General features: G+C 44.0%; 1 protein-coding gene across 4 annotated transcripts in view; it reads right to left on the bottom strand.

Annotated features, from left to right (window-relative positions):
• The window catches only part of LOC116397213 (kinase suppressor of Ras 1-like), a 36,465-nt gene that overhangs the window by 7,182 nt on the left and 18,506 nt on the right, over window positions 1–10,777 (bottom strand). For 3 of the 4 annotated variants that reach the window (XM_031872445.1, XM_031872448.1, XM_031872447.1), the window contains exons 2-9: window positions 5,913–6,060; window positions 4,731–5,115; window positions 3,727–3,878; window positions 3,530–3,596; window positions 2,199–2,282; window positions 2,048–2,109; window positions 1,887–1,955; window positions 173–285 (exon numbers count right to left, since the gene is read on the bottom strand). In XM_031872445.1, coding sequence (XP_031728305.1) covers window positions 173–285; window positions 1,887–1,955; window positions 2,048–2,109; window positions 2,199–2,282; window positions 3,530–3,596; window positions 3,727–3,878; window positions 4,731–5,115; window positions 5,913–6,060 — 1,080 coding nt within the window. The remainder of the gene's footprint in view (window positions 1–172; window positions 286–1,886; window positions 1,956–2,047; window positions 2,110–2,198; window positions 2,283–3,529; window positions 3,597–3,726; window positions 3,879–4,730; window positions 5,116–5,912; window positions 6,061–10,777) is intronic. The other variant, XM_031872446.1, reaches the window with a different exon arrangement.

Here is a 10,777-nt window from a genome sequence, read left to right as displayed (position 1 = left end):
CACACACACACACACACACACACACACACACACACACACACACACACTAGTAAGGAGCCTCCAACATGTACACTATATTTCTAATCTTACCTACACATTTACCTCTGGGATAGTCAGCAACAGCAGTCCAGAACACCAAGCATATTGTAATAAAAGAGAAACCTGTATTTACCCTTTTGGTTATTGCTTTTGGTAAAGTGCCAAATTGCAGTGGGATCTCTGCTGTGTGATCAATCCGATTATTGATATCTGATGGCACTGATTCTGCCCTCCGCATCCTTGGCACTACAAACACATTCAAGCATTAGCTCATTTTACATCACAATATATAATAAAAGATTAGTTCACACATTTTCAACAAAACAGTAGTAACTTTTCACCACATAATCCACATAATCCACCACATAATCCAACACATAAACTGGATGAATGTAATCATTCATCCAGTTCATACTGGCTTTTATAAGATCCCTTCCTAATGTGCTTTTGTGCAATAATACATCCCAAAGTGTACAGGAAACTAATGTGAGGTTTCAGCAGTCTGACAAAAACAACATTTCCTTTTTGTTACTTTCTCACCACAGCAGCTCAGCACAGAATCACTGTCTGCTCATACTACTTCATACTACCCCCTTAACACAGAGGATTCCAGTCATCAGTCCAGGAGCATTTTGTGGGTCCAATCGGTGCACTTTCTGTTTGAGTTGAATCATTGTACACAGAGCAACACAGAATAACCGTATGGCAGACTCTACAACTCCTGCAGTAACTACGTCTACTACAAAACCCTCTGTGATGGATACAGAGAGCAGCGAGACCTAATGCACCTTTAAAGAGACCTTGGATCCTCGTCGACATGCAGCAGCATGACACAGCCTGACAACAAGCATGAACCACAAACACACCCCAAGACTTGGGCAAAACTGTGAACCTTTGCTGTAAGAAGGATCCAGAAGTAACTCATGTTGTTATGATCTTGGTCTACTTGTCAGTTAGCAATAACATGGTGCATGACAGGCAACAGTTAAACAGAACCAGCTCATTTGTGGAGCTCAGATCCATGCTCTGTAGCCACTCACTGCTTGGGGCAAAGAGGCACGCTCTGTGTTTCAGGTAGGTAAAGAAAGATCAGGGCGTCCTGGTGTTCCTGGGGTTTAAGATGCAGACTATGAAGTTACTAGTTCCAGTCCAGCAGGCACCTTTGTTACATGTTATTCCTCATGTCTCCTCTCATTTCATCACAGCTCTGTACTGTCCCCTGTGTAATCAGGTCAGAATAGAATAATTCATTAAAAAACATCTACTGTATTGAATGATATAACTACATTACAACTGAATAGATATAAAGCAATAAAGGACACTGTTAACTGGTGCTAAAGCTGCATCAAGTCTTAGCTCTACACTCCTCAAACTGATAGAAGCATTGCTATGCGGACGACTGCATCAATGCAGTGAAAGAACATAATCAGAGTTTGGTTTCAGTTTAGCTCAGTGGGAGTCTGCACTGCGTTTTGCCCTCTCTCGAGCTGTGCAAACACACACGTGTTACATGTTGGAGATATTTTCACTCAAATGCAGTTGAAATAAAGGTAATAACGGGAAAAGTACAACCTTTACCAACATGTTGACCAGATGTCTTTTCACTGCAAATCACCTGAAGCACACTTAATGTTCTGAGCCGCTGTCAGCATGATGTCATTTTTTATTGGAAACATTAAAATTTCTCTATCACTCCTATTGAGATGTACCCAGACATTTGTGCTTTCCCTCAGTGGAAACGTTCACTTCAGCTGGACTCTGGACTGCCACCACAGTAAACAGCCCTACACACACACACACACACACACACACACACACACACACACACACACACACACACACTTCACCAGATGGTCTGTAGACACAGCTGACTTCCTTAATGCACTTGTCCTGAGATGTTATGAGCTGACATACCCCTGCAGTAAATCACCAGAGCATGAGCAACAATCGTAAGGTATTTAACTGGAAATTCAATTTTGAAAAAGGTAAAGTGTAAAAAAGTGCTTACATGTGAGAAATGATATCCGACATGAGGGAGCATCTTTGGTACATTTGTTGTGGCACTTTAACCTGTGAATAGATAGATAAAACAGATGATAACCGTAACAGGTGGTAGTATAATCAAACAGAGCAGGAAGGTTATATTTACACTCTCTTACTTGCAGTGTTTGCACTTGACACCAAACATCATGCTCCTGCGACACACTTGGCACGTCTGGGAGAGCCAGGACTTGGTTGAAAACCTACAAAAGGAAGAAAAAACATTTCTTTATCACAATGACGTTCAGATGAATTCACCGAATGCCAGTCAGCCCCTACATTCAGTGACTGTAGTATTGAATGCAGGGTTATCTGGTTCGGGACTGGAGACTCCACATTAACAACAGAAAGCAACAGGAAGTTAGCCCCACAGGTGCTAAAGGAATGTTTTGGATCCAGTGTTGTTGGAGCTTGACCCATATTAAGCACTGAAAGGCCTTTAAAATGATCTGACTCTTATTGCTTCTTCAACTTCATGGTGCAATACTAAAACTAAAGTTATACTTCACAATATATCGCCACAGCAACGCATGTACTGTACATGACTTTACAATGGCAGAGGTGTTCATTTACATTTTACATTCTCTGTGACGAAGGGTTGCAGTGGACATGGCTTTATTAAATGTGTTAATAAAAAGTTCAGAATTCTTCCCTTTATAAAGCCCCTTAATGTTGTTATCACTATCAACACTGTCGTCTGCAACTACAAAAGCACACATAATAATAATTCGTCATAATTCTTGTCTTCGCTTGGTGTCAGTCGCTGCAGCCCCAATGTGTAGTTACATTTTGGAGGATGTGCAGCTACAACGTAGTCAGGGCCACACTCCTGTATGCGTAGGCTCCATAGATGTGACCTCATCTCTTAAGAACGGTTGCAAAATTCTGGGAATATTCAAGGCGGAAACTTTCCATGGGAAGTTACAGGAAATATTATGACTAAAATGTAAATAATGGGGTAACTTGTCATATGCAGATAGAAACAAACATTTAGCATTATAAGCAAATGATCTGCCAAATGATCTTCCATCACATGTGATGGAAGATTGGGGTGGTTTGGGGCGAACGTGGCTCACTGGGTTAAGAGGGTTGTCTGGGAACCGGAAAGTCAACGGTTTGATCCTCGACTGGGACGTGTCACATGTCGAAGTGTACCTGAGCAATACACTGAACCCCAGGCTCCCCGGGCGCCTGTCATTGGCAGCCCACTGCTCCCTATATACAGGGATGGGTCAAATGCAGAGACAAATTTCCCCCTTAAAGGGATCAATATAGTATAATAAATTAAGATGTTGGTAATGATTCAATAAAATGGGCAGACTTTCAACCCAAACATCCCATAAAAGCTCAATTAGCTTTTTAAGCTAAACCCCAAATAAGTTTGCGATTAAAATTAGGAATGCAACGATCTGACTTTTTCAGCCGCAATGTGGAGTTGACAGTAACTGACCTGTGTGTTACAGCCAGGCCAATGTCTCTCCTCATTGTCTGAGGGGAACTCCTGTGCATGGTCACATCTGTGAAGAACATTACAGCGATGCATGTCAAAAACACAAAAAGAGATGATAGGAAAAATAAACAGAATCACAGAATCGTAGAAGGACAAGGGAGCAGGACTCTAGGCCAGTATCTGTGATGAGGACTCACTGTCCAGCAGGGTGGGGGTGGCAGGCATCATGTAGGGGGCTGAGGCTGGGACGGGGCCGGGCGTTCGGGCAGACAGTAGTGGTGAGTCCTCAGGACTGTTACCACAGCCGTTGATCTGAAGAGCACCCAGCGCTTTGTTCTTCTTACCAGCTCTGCAAAGACAGACAGCAACTAAAACCACTGTATACAGCAGGTCACTTCATCCTGTGACACTGTGAGGGGGCGGCTGCACCGCACAGAGGCATGGCATCGCTGATGCTGCTACTTCTAGAGACTGAAACTGATGAAATTTAATATCAAATCAATATAAAGTAAGCCTATGGCTTCAATGTATTCAACAGAGATCAACTACACCATGTCTGAATAGAGACTAGTCTCTGTTATCTATCCATCTCTCTGTCCTTTCTAGGCCCATCAGCACCAAGACTGCATTATTAGCTCTTTTGGATTAACCAATCACAGCTCTTTAAAAGAATGTGTCATACCCATCACCGTGCCCATCAGATTTCTGTCCCTTCCTTTCCTGAATCACTCCTGATGTAGAAATGTTGCGGCTGAGTGAGGAGCTCCGAGAGGATTCTACATGTTTGGGAATACGACCACTGTCTTTAGACCACTATGGAAACACAGACACCAGTGGGCTGAAGGAACCTCGAGGTTCCTTGAAAAGTAGTCCAGACATGTTTCATTGCATTTTTTAAGTGTGTGTGTGAGTGTGTGTGTGTGTTGTTCTCCAGCAGCAGTACAGTACCTCAGACGAATAACTTCTGGAGATCACAAATATTCACAGCCAGAATTGTAATTGTTGGGTGATGTTTTCTCTGGCGTGCGATTAATTAAGCAGTAATCATCCAGTGTTTTCAATGTAACGACATACAGAATGGCTGAGGCTATACCGGAATGCAATAATGTATGTCTCGACTCTTTTAGCAGCTGAAATGTAAAGCACTGATCTGCCATCATTACCATTAACACATGACTGCAGCATCAGTTCAAAAACCCACTTGTGTGTCGCCGGCTCCTCGATGCGGTTGGCCAGCTGTGACTCCTGACTCTTGCTTCTCGTCATTGCAATGTTGGGGAGGAGCTGCAGCAGCTTACGTGAAGGTGGTGGTGGTGTGTGGGAGGGCTTGCCGGTGTGTGGCTTTGAGGCTCGAGTGGCTGGAGGGTTGCTTGGCTCCAGAGTGAAGGCGTCCTCAGTTAGTATGCAAGCTCTCTGGTCAGCTGAACAAGGTACCACTGATATGGAGATAGAGCGGCCGTGGGTGCTGGTGGGCTTCAGGGGGAGGGGGGGGCTGACAGAGCTGGAGGGGGGGCTGATGGGAGAGAAGACATTGCTGTCCTGTCGGGACTCAGAGCTGCAGGAGCCTGAGTCAGGCCTCGGATCACCTCGAGTCAAAGAGTAAAGATCCAAAATGAGTGCACAAGTAGAGTACAGGTTGTCACACATTACAGATGGTTGGGATGATTACTTATGAGTTATAATTATCAATGTATTCTGTCAAATGAATGTGAAAATTCAAATATACTATAATCCCATCTGAAATTGAGTTTAGTTTACCTTTACAATCTGCATAGAACACTCAAGGGCCAGTGTTACCACACAACAAGAAATGATGACTGAATGATGAACTGTATTTATGTTGCACTTCTCTAAACGAGCTGCAAAGTGCAGTAAAACAAACAGTCAACTAAAAAACGGGAATTTAAAAGAACAGTAAAACAGCCAGTAGCATTCAAGTATAAAACATTACCCACAATAACCTATTTCTATGGCAATGGAGCAAACCCCGTTAACTGATGCAGACCATCTGATACAGTTGAAAGCTCAGCGATGCCAATGCAGGACCCACTAGTCAACGTATATATTTGAATCCTTTTCAATGACTCAAACCAGGTAACACCTGCTCTACTGGCACACAGTGGACCTGGCTCTGAGGGCCTGTAGCTGCTATACTGGGTTGGTCTTCATGTTCTAATTTCAAATCAAGTATCAAAAGAAACCACATATCTAAGAATGCCTGTTTAGAACATGGTATATCTAAAACATCAAACAAAGATGGCTGTTAAATATATCACATAATGATTTATCAAAATTAAGATTAAACAGGATTAATAAACCAACCCCAGTACTATTTATAGCATTCCTATTAATGTTTGGTTTTCTGCAGGGCAGCCAGGCTCACCTGCGTCATCAGCACTCTTCAGACAGGAGAGGGCGGCAGTGAGGCGAGAGCGATCTTCTGAGTTGGAGCCCAGGCGTCTCATGGTGTCCTGCAGCTCAGAGCTGGAGCTGTGCAGCGAGCCGTCCACTGAGAGCTTCCCTGCTGCAGCCTGCAGGAGATAAGGAGGACGAAAATCTATTGCAGTCATCGTAGGACTTACAGAATATGACTAGGACTGGGTTTGTCTGGGCTCCTGTATGGGTTTCTACTTCTTTATGTTGATAAATGTCTAATACACATAGTTGTCCCTGCACTGAACCTGTTCATGCATCAGTCACAGACTTCCCTAATCATGAAGACATATTAGGAAAATGCCATCAGCTAAAATAAGCACTGGTAGACTTTCATCCAAGCCTGCCAAGACCTAGAGAGTGCGTCTGCTTTACTACAGCCTACACAGTCACCATTCAAGTGCATCAGGACCTCTGACAGGCATTAGGAGCATCTCACAGGAGATACCATGGACCAGAAGATGTTGTTGTTTTACTTTAAATGGCTACTGATATACATACGTGTAAAGTGTTCAGCTGCCCAGGAGAGGAAGGACACGCTAACAGGAACCCTTGTAGTAAATGTCCGTTTCGTGCATCGCATGCATTTTGAGCCTCTTTTCGAGTGAATGGGATACTGACATGATGTAACAGACTCTTTGACTAGCTGGCCTTCAAGAGCAGAACAATGATTAGACCAGAACACGACTCCTCATCACAATATTTGCTATGTGTGAGGCAGCTGTCAGGTAGTTCAGATCAGAAGTTATTGCAGGTTCACAATACAGTTAGTCAGGTGTACGTAGACCTCTATGTACAATATGCAGCACACTGGAAGTGAGTGTAAGACAAAACAAGCATGCAGAGAACATATCCTGTCTGTGACCAGGGACCATTCTATAGTGATCCTCAAATCCCAAACCAGAATTACTGAATGGAGAAGTTATGTTAATGCTTCATTCTTAAAAAAAGAAAAAGGGAGGAAAAGAGTGAGTCAGCAGGATTTAGCAGTAAAGACTAGTCTCTCTACTGTATGACATCCAGAGGTTTGCTCATGTCAAAAAGAACGTCAGGCTGTTCCAGTGGGTGTGCAGTAGGCCACACTATGCAGCCGTTACAATGACATATTAGCACATCTAAGCCTCATTCGCTTTGCCTCAATAAAGATACTCATCTTAATTCTGCTGAATGCTGAGCTTTGTAGTTAAATTTCAGAGAAGTCCGTGATTATTTAAACAAGAATAACTGGTTCTAAAGGGGCACAGCTGAAAATTATAATCTACAGCAACGCAACAGGACAAGCTTCAACAGAGTTTATGCAAGTGGAGAAGGGAAGGTATTCTGTGAAGAGCTGGCTCAGCTGACAGCTGGGTGTCTAGAACATGGAGCTGTCAACAGGCCGAGCTACTTTTTATTCAGTGGCAATTAAAAGAAAAGCCCGTCATAAAGGAACGATTGGCCCGTTTGCAAGCAAAAACAAGAAATAAATGAGAACAAGTCAGTATGAGAAGTAGCCGTGGGTCTAAACTGTTTAAAACCAGTCTACTGTCTAAAATACCAAACCTGATGCAACAATGATTCCTGGAATCTGCTGGCAAACCGTGAAAACAGAGTTTACTCTACACTGCTTTTATTTTACTGGAATGTGTTTTCTCAGCCCTTGTTGTGTGTGTGGGGGTGGGGTGGGGGTGGGGGGGGGGGCTTAATCCCCTGGCAACTGGCTGTTTCCTGCATTGTGTCCATGGTAAGTGAAATGGACAGGCTGTAGTAACAAAAGGCTCAGTAATTGCATGTGATGCATCCGGGAGACAATGAGACTGAATTTGACACTTCTATGTTCTGTGCATACATATACAATTGTTAAGTTCGGCTGAAACTAATAATAATAATAATAATAATGCATTTTATTTGTAACGCACTTTTCATTAAAAAAATCTCAGAGTGCCACAGAGCCAGTACATAGTAAAAAACAAACGTTAAAACAAACTAATAAAATAACTAGTAAGCATAAAAAAAACACTGAATGAACAGAAACACAAAAGAAATAACTGACAGTGATTTAGGTCAGAAACACCTTCCTGAAGAAAAAGGTTTTTAGGCCAGTCTTAAAAGAGACCAGTGTCTGTGTTGCCCTTAGGTGGTCAGGGAGACTGTTCCATAGGCGCGGTGCTGCCGAGCCAAAGGCCCGGTCGCCCATGGTGCGGAGCTTGGTGTTGGGGACCCGAGGAGCGAGCTGTTTGATGATCTGAGGGGGCGGGTGGAGATTTGGGGAGTAAAGAGTTCTTGTAGGTAGGGAGGTGCGTGTCCATTTATGCATTTATGTGTGAGTAGTAGGACTTTGTAGTCAATCCGGAATGAGACAGGGAGCCAGTGTAGTGAGGGTAGAGTGGGTGTTATGTGCTCATATTTCCAGACTCATTAGGATCCTGGCAACGCTGTTTTGAATGTATTGCAGCTTCTGGATGTTCTTGCCAGTGATCCCAGTGAAGAGTGAGTTACAGTAGTCCAGTCTTGAGGACATAAAGGCGCGGACAAGCTTCTCTGCATCTGACAGGGTTAAAGTGGGGCGGAGTTTGGAGATGTTTTTGAGATGATAAAAGGAGGTTTTGCACAGGTGTTTTATATGGTCATTAAAAGGCAGGTAAGGGTCAAACCTAACTCCCAGATTAGTGACTGTGGAGGAGAGGGGGATGACCTGACCGTCGAAGGTGAGATGAGTTATGGAGGATGACTGAACCTGGTGTGGAGTGCCAACAAGGAGGGCTTCGGTTTTGCTACTGTTTAACTGGAGAAAGTTGTTGCTCATCACGCCTTTATCTCCTCAAGACAGGCGGTGAGACATGACATGGCTGCAGAGGGGCTTGGGGCAGCTTTGATGTAGAGCTGTGTATCGTCGGCATAACAGTGGAAAGACATCCTATGTCTGCCGATGACACGACCGAGGGGGAGCATGTAAGTAATGAAGAGGATGGGACCGAGGACCGACCCTTGCGGAACACCACAGGAGACAGGGAGCAGTCTGGACTTGCATCTTCCCAGTGAGACATATTCAGTTCTGCCTGAAAGGTAGGACTGAAACCACTTGAGTGCAGAGTCTGATAGTCCAATGGTGGTGTGGAGGCTCTCTACGAGGATAGTGTGATCCACTGTGTCAAATGCAGCAGTCAGGTCCAGGAGGATGAGGAATGAGGGTGATCCTGCATCGGCTGTCATCAGCAGGTCATTCGTCACCCTGAGCAAAGCTGTTTCAGTGCTGTGGGCTGAACGAAATCCTGAGTGACATTTTTCAAACAAGTTGTTGTGTTTGAGGTGGTCCTGAAGTTGAGAAGCAACTACCTTCTCTAACACTTTGGACAGGAAGGCGAGGTTGGAGATAGGCCTGTAGTTGGCTAGAACCTCCAGGTCCAGGGTGGGCTTCTTGAGAAGGGGACAGATGACAGCAACCTTGAGTGCAGGTGGGACACAGCCGGACTGAAGGGAAAGGTTAACAACTTTGGTGATGAAAGGACTGAGAGTGGGGATACGTATGTGATTTGAGCAGAGCAGTAGGAATGGGGTCCAGGGTACAGGTACAGGATTTCATTTTTCTGAGGATTTCCTCAACATGGCTCTCCTGAACCTCAGCAAGATGTAGAGGAGACAGCACACTCGCAGATAAGGTGTTGGTGTCAGAGGGAAGCATAGATAGCTGGACATCAGAGAACTAATATGAGGCTTCAGCAGTCTGAGTTCAACAATTTAGGTGGGCATCTTCTAATGTTACAGTCTTTTTAGTATATGATTCTCCATGTCTGGTTCCCACACTGCTAGTGTGATGTAGGTTTGTTCCCAGAATAATACAACTGCCAGGATGACAAATGCAAGACTTGATTTGACTAGTTCAAACCATTGAGGATCCCAAAGTCATGTCCTCAGTACTTGTTAGGACCGCAGATCTATAAATGCATATGTGTAGAGCAGGGGTGCCCAATACGTCGATCGTAGTGCGGGTAGATCGCATGCCATTCAAAAAAAATTTGATGTCCGCATGGCATTTGCCACTTGATTTTCTAACACACCACGTATGCGCGGTCAACCGCGCGAGCTACTGCAAAACTCCTGCGAGCTAATTAGTTAGCCTTCCAATTTATTTCTACTAAAGAAGCTAAAGCTGTAGGGCCATGATTTGGGAAACTTCCAAAACCTCGCGTCAGAACTGGAGACTCAACGGAAGGCGTGTGCGTAACTTGACAGTGCGCGCTACACAGAGCAGATTGACAAGTATCTGTCAGAGTTTGACAAACGCTTTCAAGACTTTGCTTTACTCGACCCAGTTGCTACACTTATGTGCTGCACATTTCGGGAAGATATTGAGGTTGATTCACTCGCATCAAAAATTGCAACGCTGTTTCACCTGAACTCGTCTGGAGTGGAGGATGAGATTTTGACACTGCAAGCTGACATTCACCTGAAGTCCAGGGCTCATGGACAGTTTTCTCACAGAGGAAAAGTACCCAAACATGAGGAAATGTGATACCTTCTTGACTGCATTATTCGGCTCTACTTATTTATGTGAGTCAGCCTTTTCCCACATGAAGAACATTAAGTCCATACACCGTTCCACCAGGACTGATGATCATTTGAAGTCTGCTTGAGGCGGGCTACCAGCAGCTACTGTCCGGACTATGCAACTCTGGCCAATCCCATTCAGTGCAAGTCATCAGAGTAAGGTAATGACAAAAAATGTACAGAATTGTATTGTGCCATAAGGGTTCATGCAGGTTTGCAAGGTACGCCAACATATATTGTAAATATAAAGTATACTCAGTATATATATATATATATATATATATATAT

This window comes from Anarrhichthys ocellatus, unplaced genomic scaffold, assembly GCF_004355925.1.
Source record: "Anarrhichthys ocellatus isolate YVR2014 unplaced genomic scaffold, GSC_Weel_1.0 scaffold64, whole genome shotgun sequence".
Classification (NCBI taxonomy): domain Eukaryota; kingdom Metazoa; phylum Chordata; class Actinopteri; order Perciformes; family Anarhichadidae; genus Anarrhichthys; species Anarrhichthys ocellatus.
The sequence above is the reverse complement of the archived record's forward strand: the minus strand, read 5'-3'. Positions and strand labels throughout refer to the sequence as shown.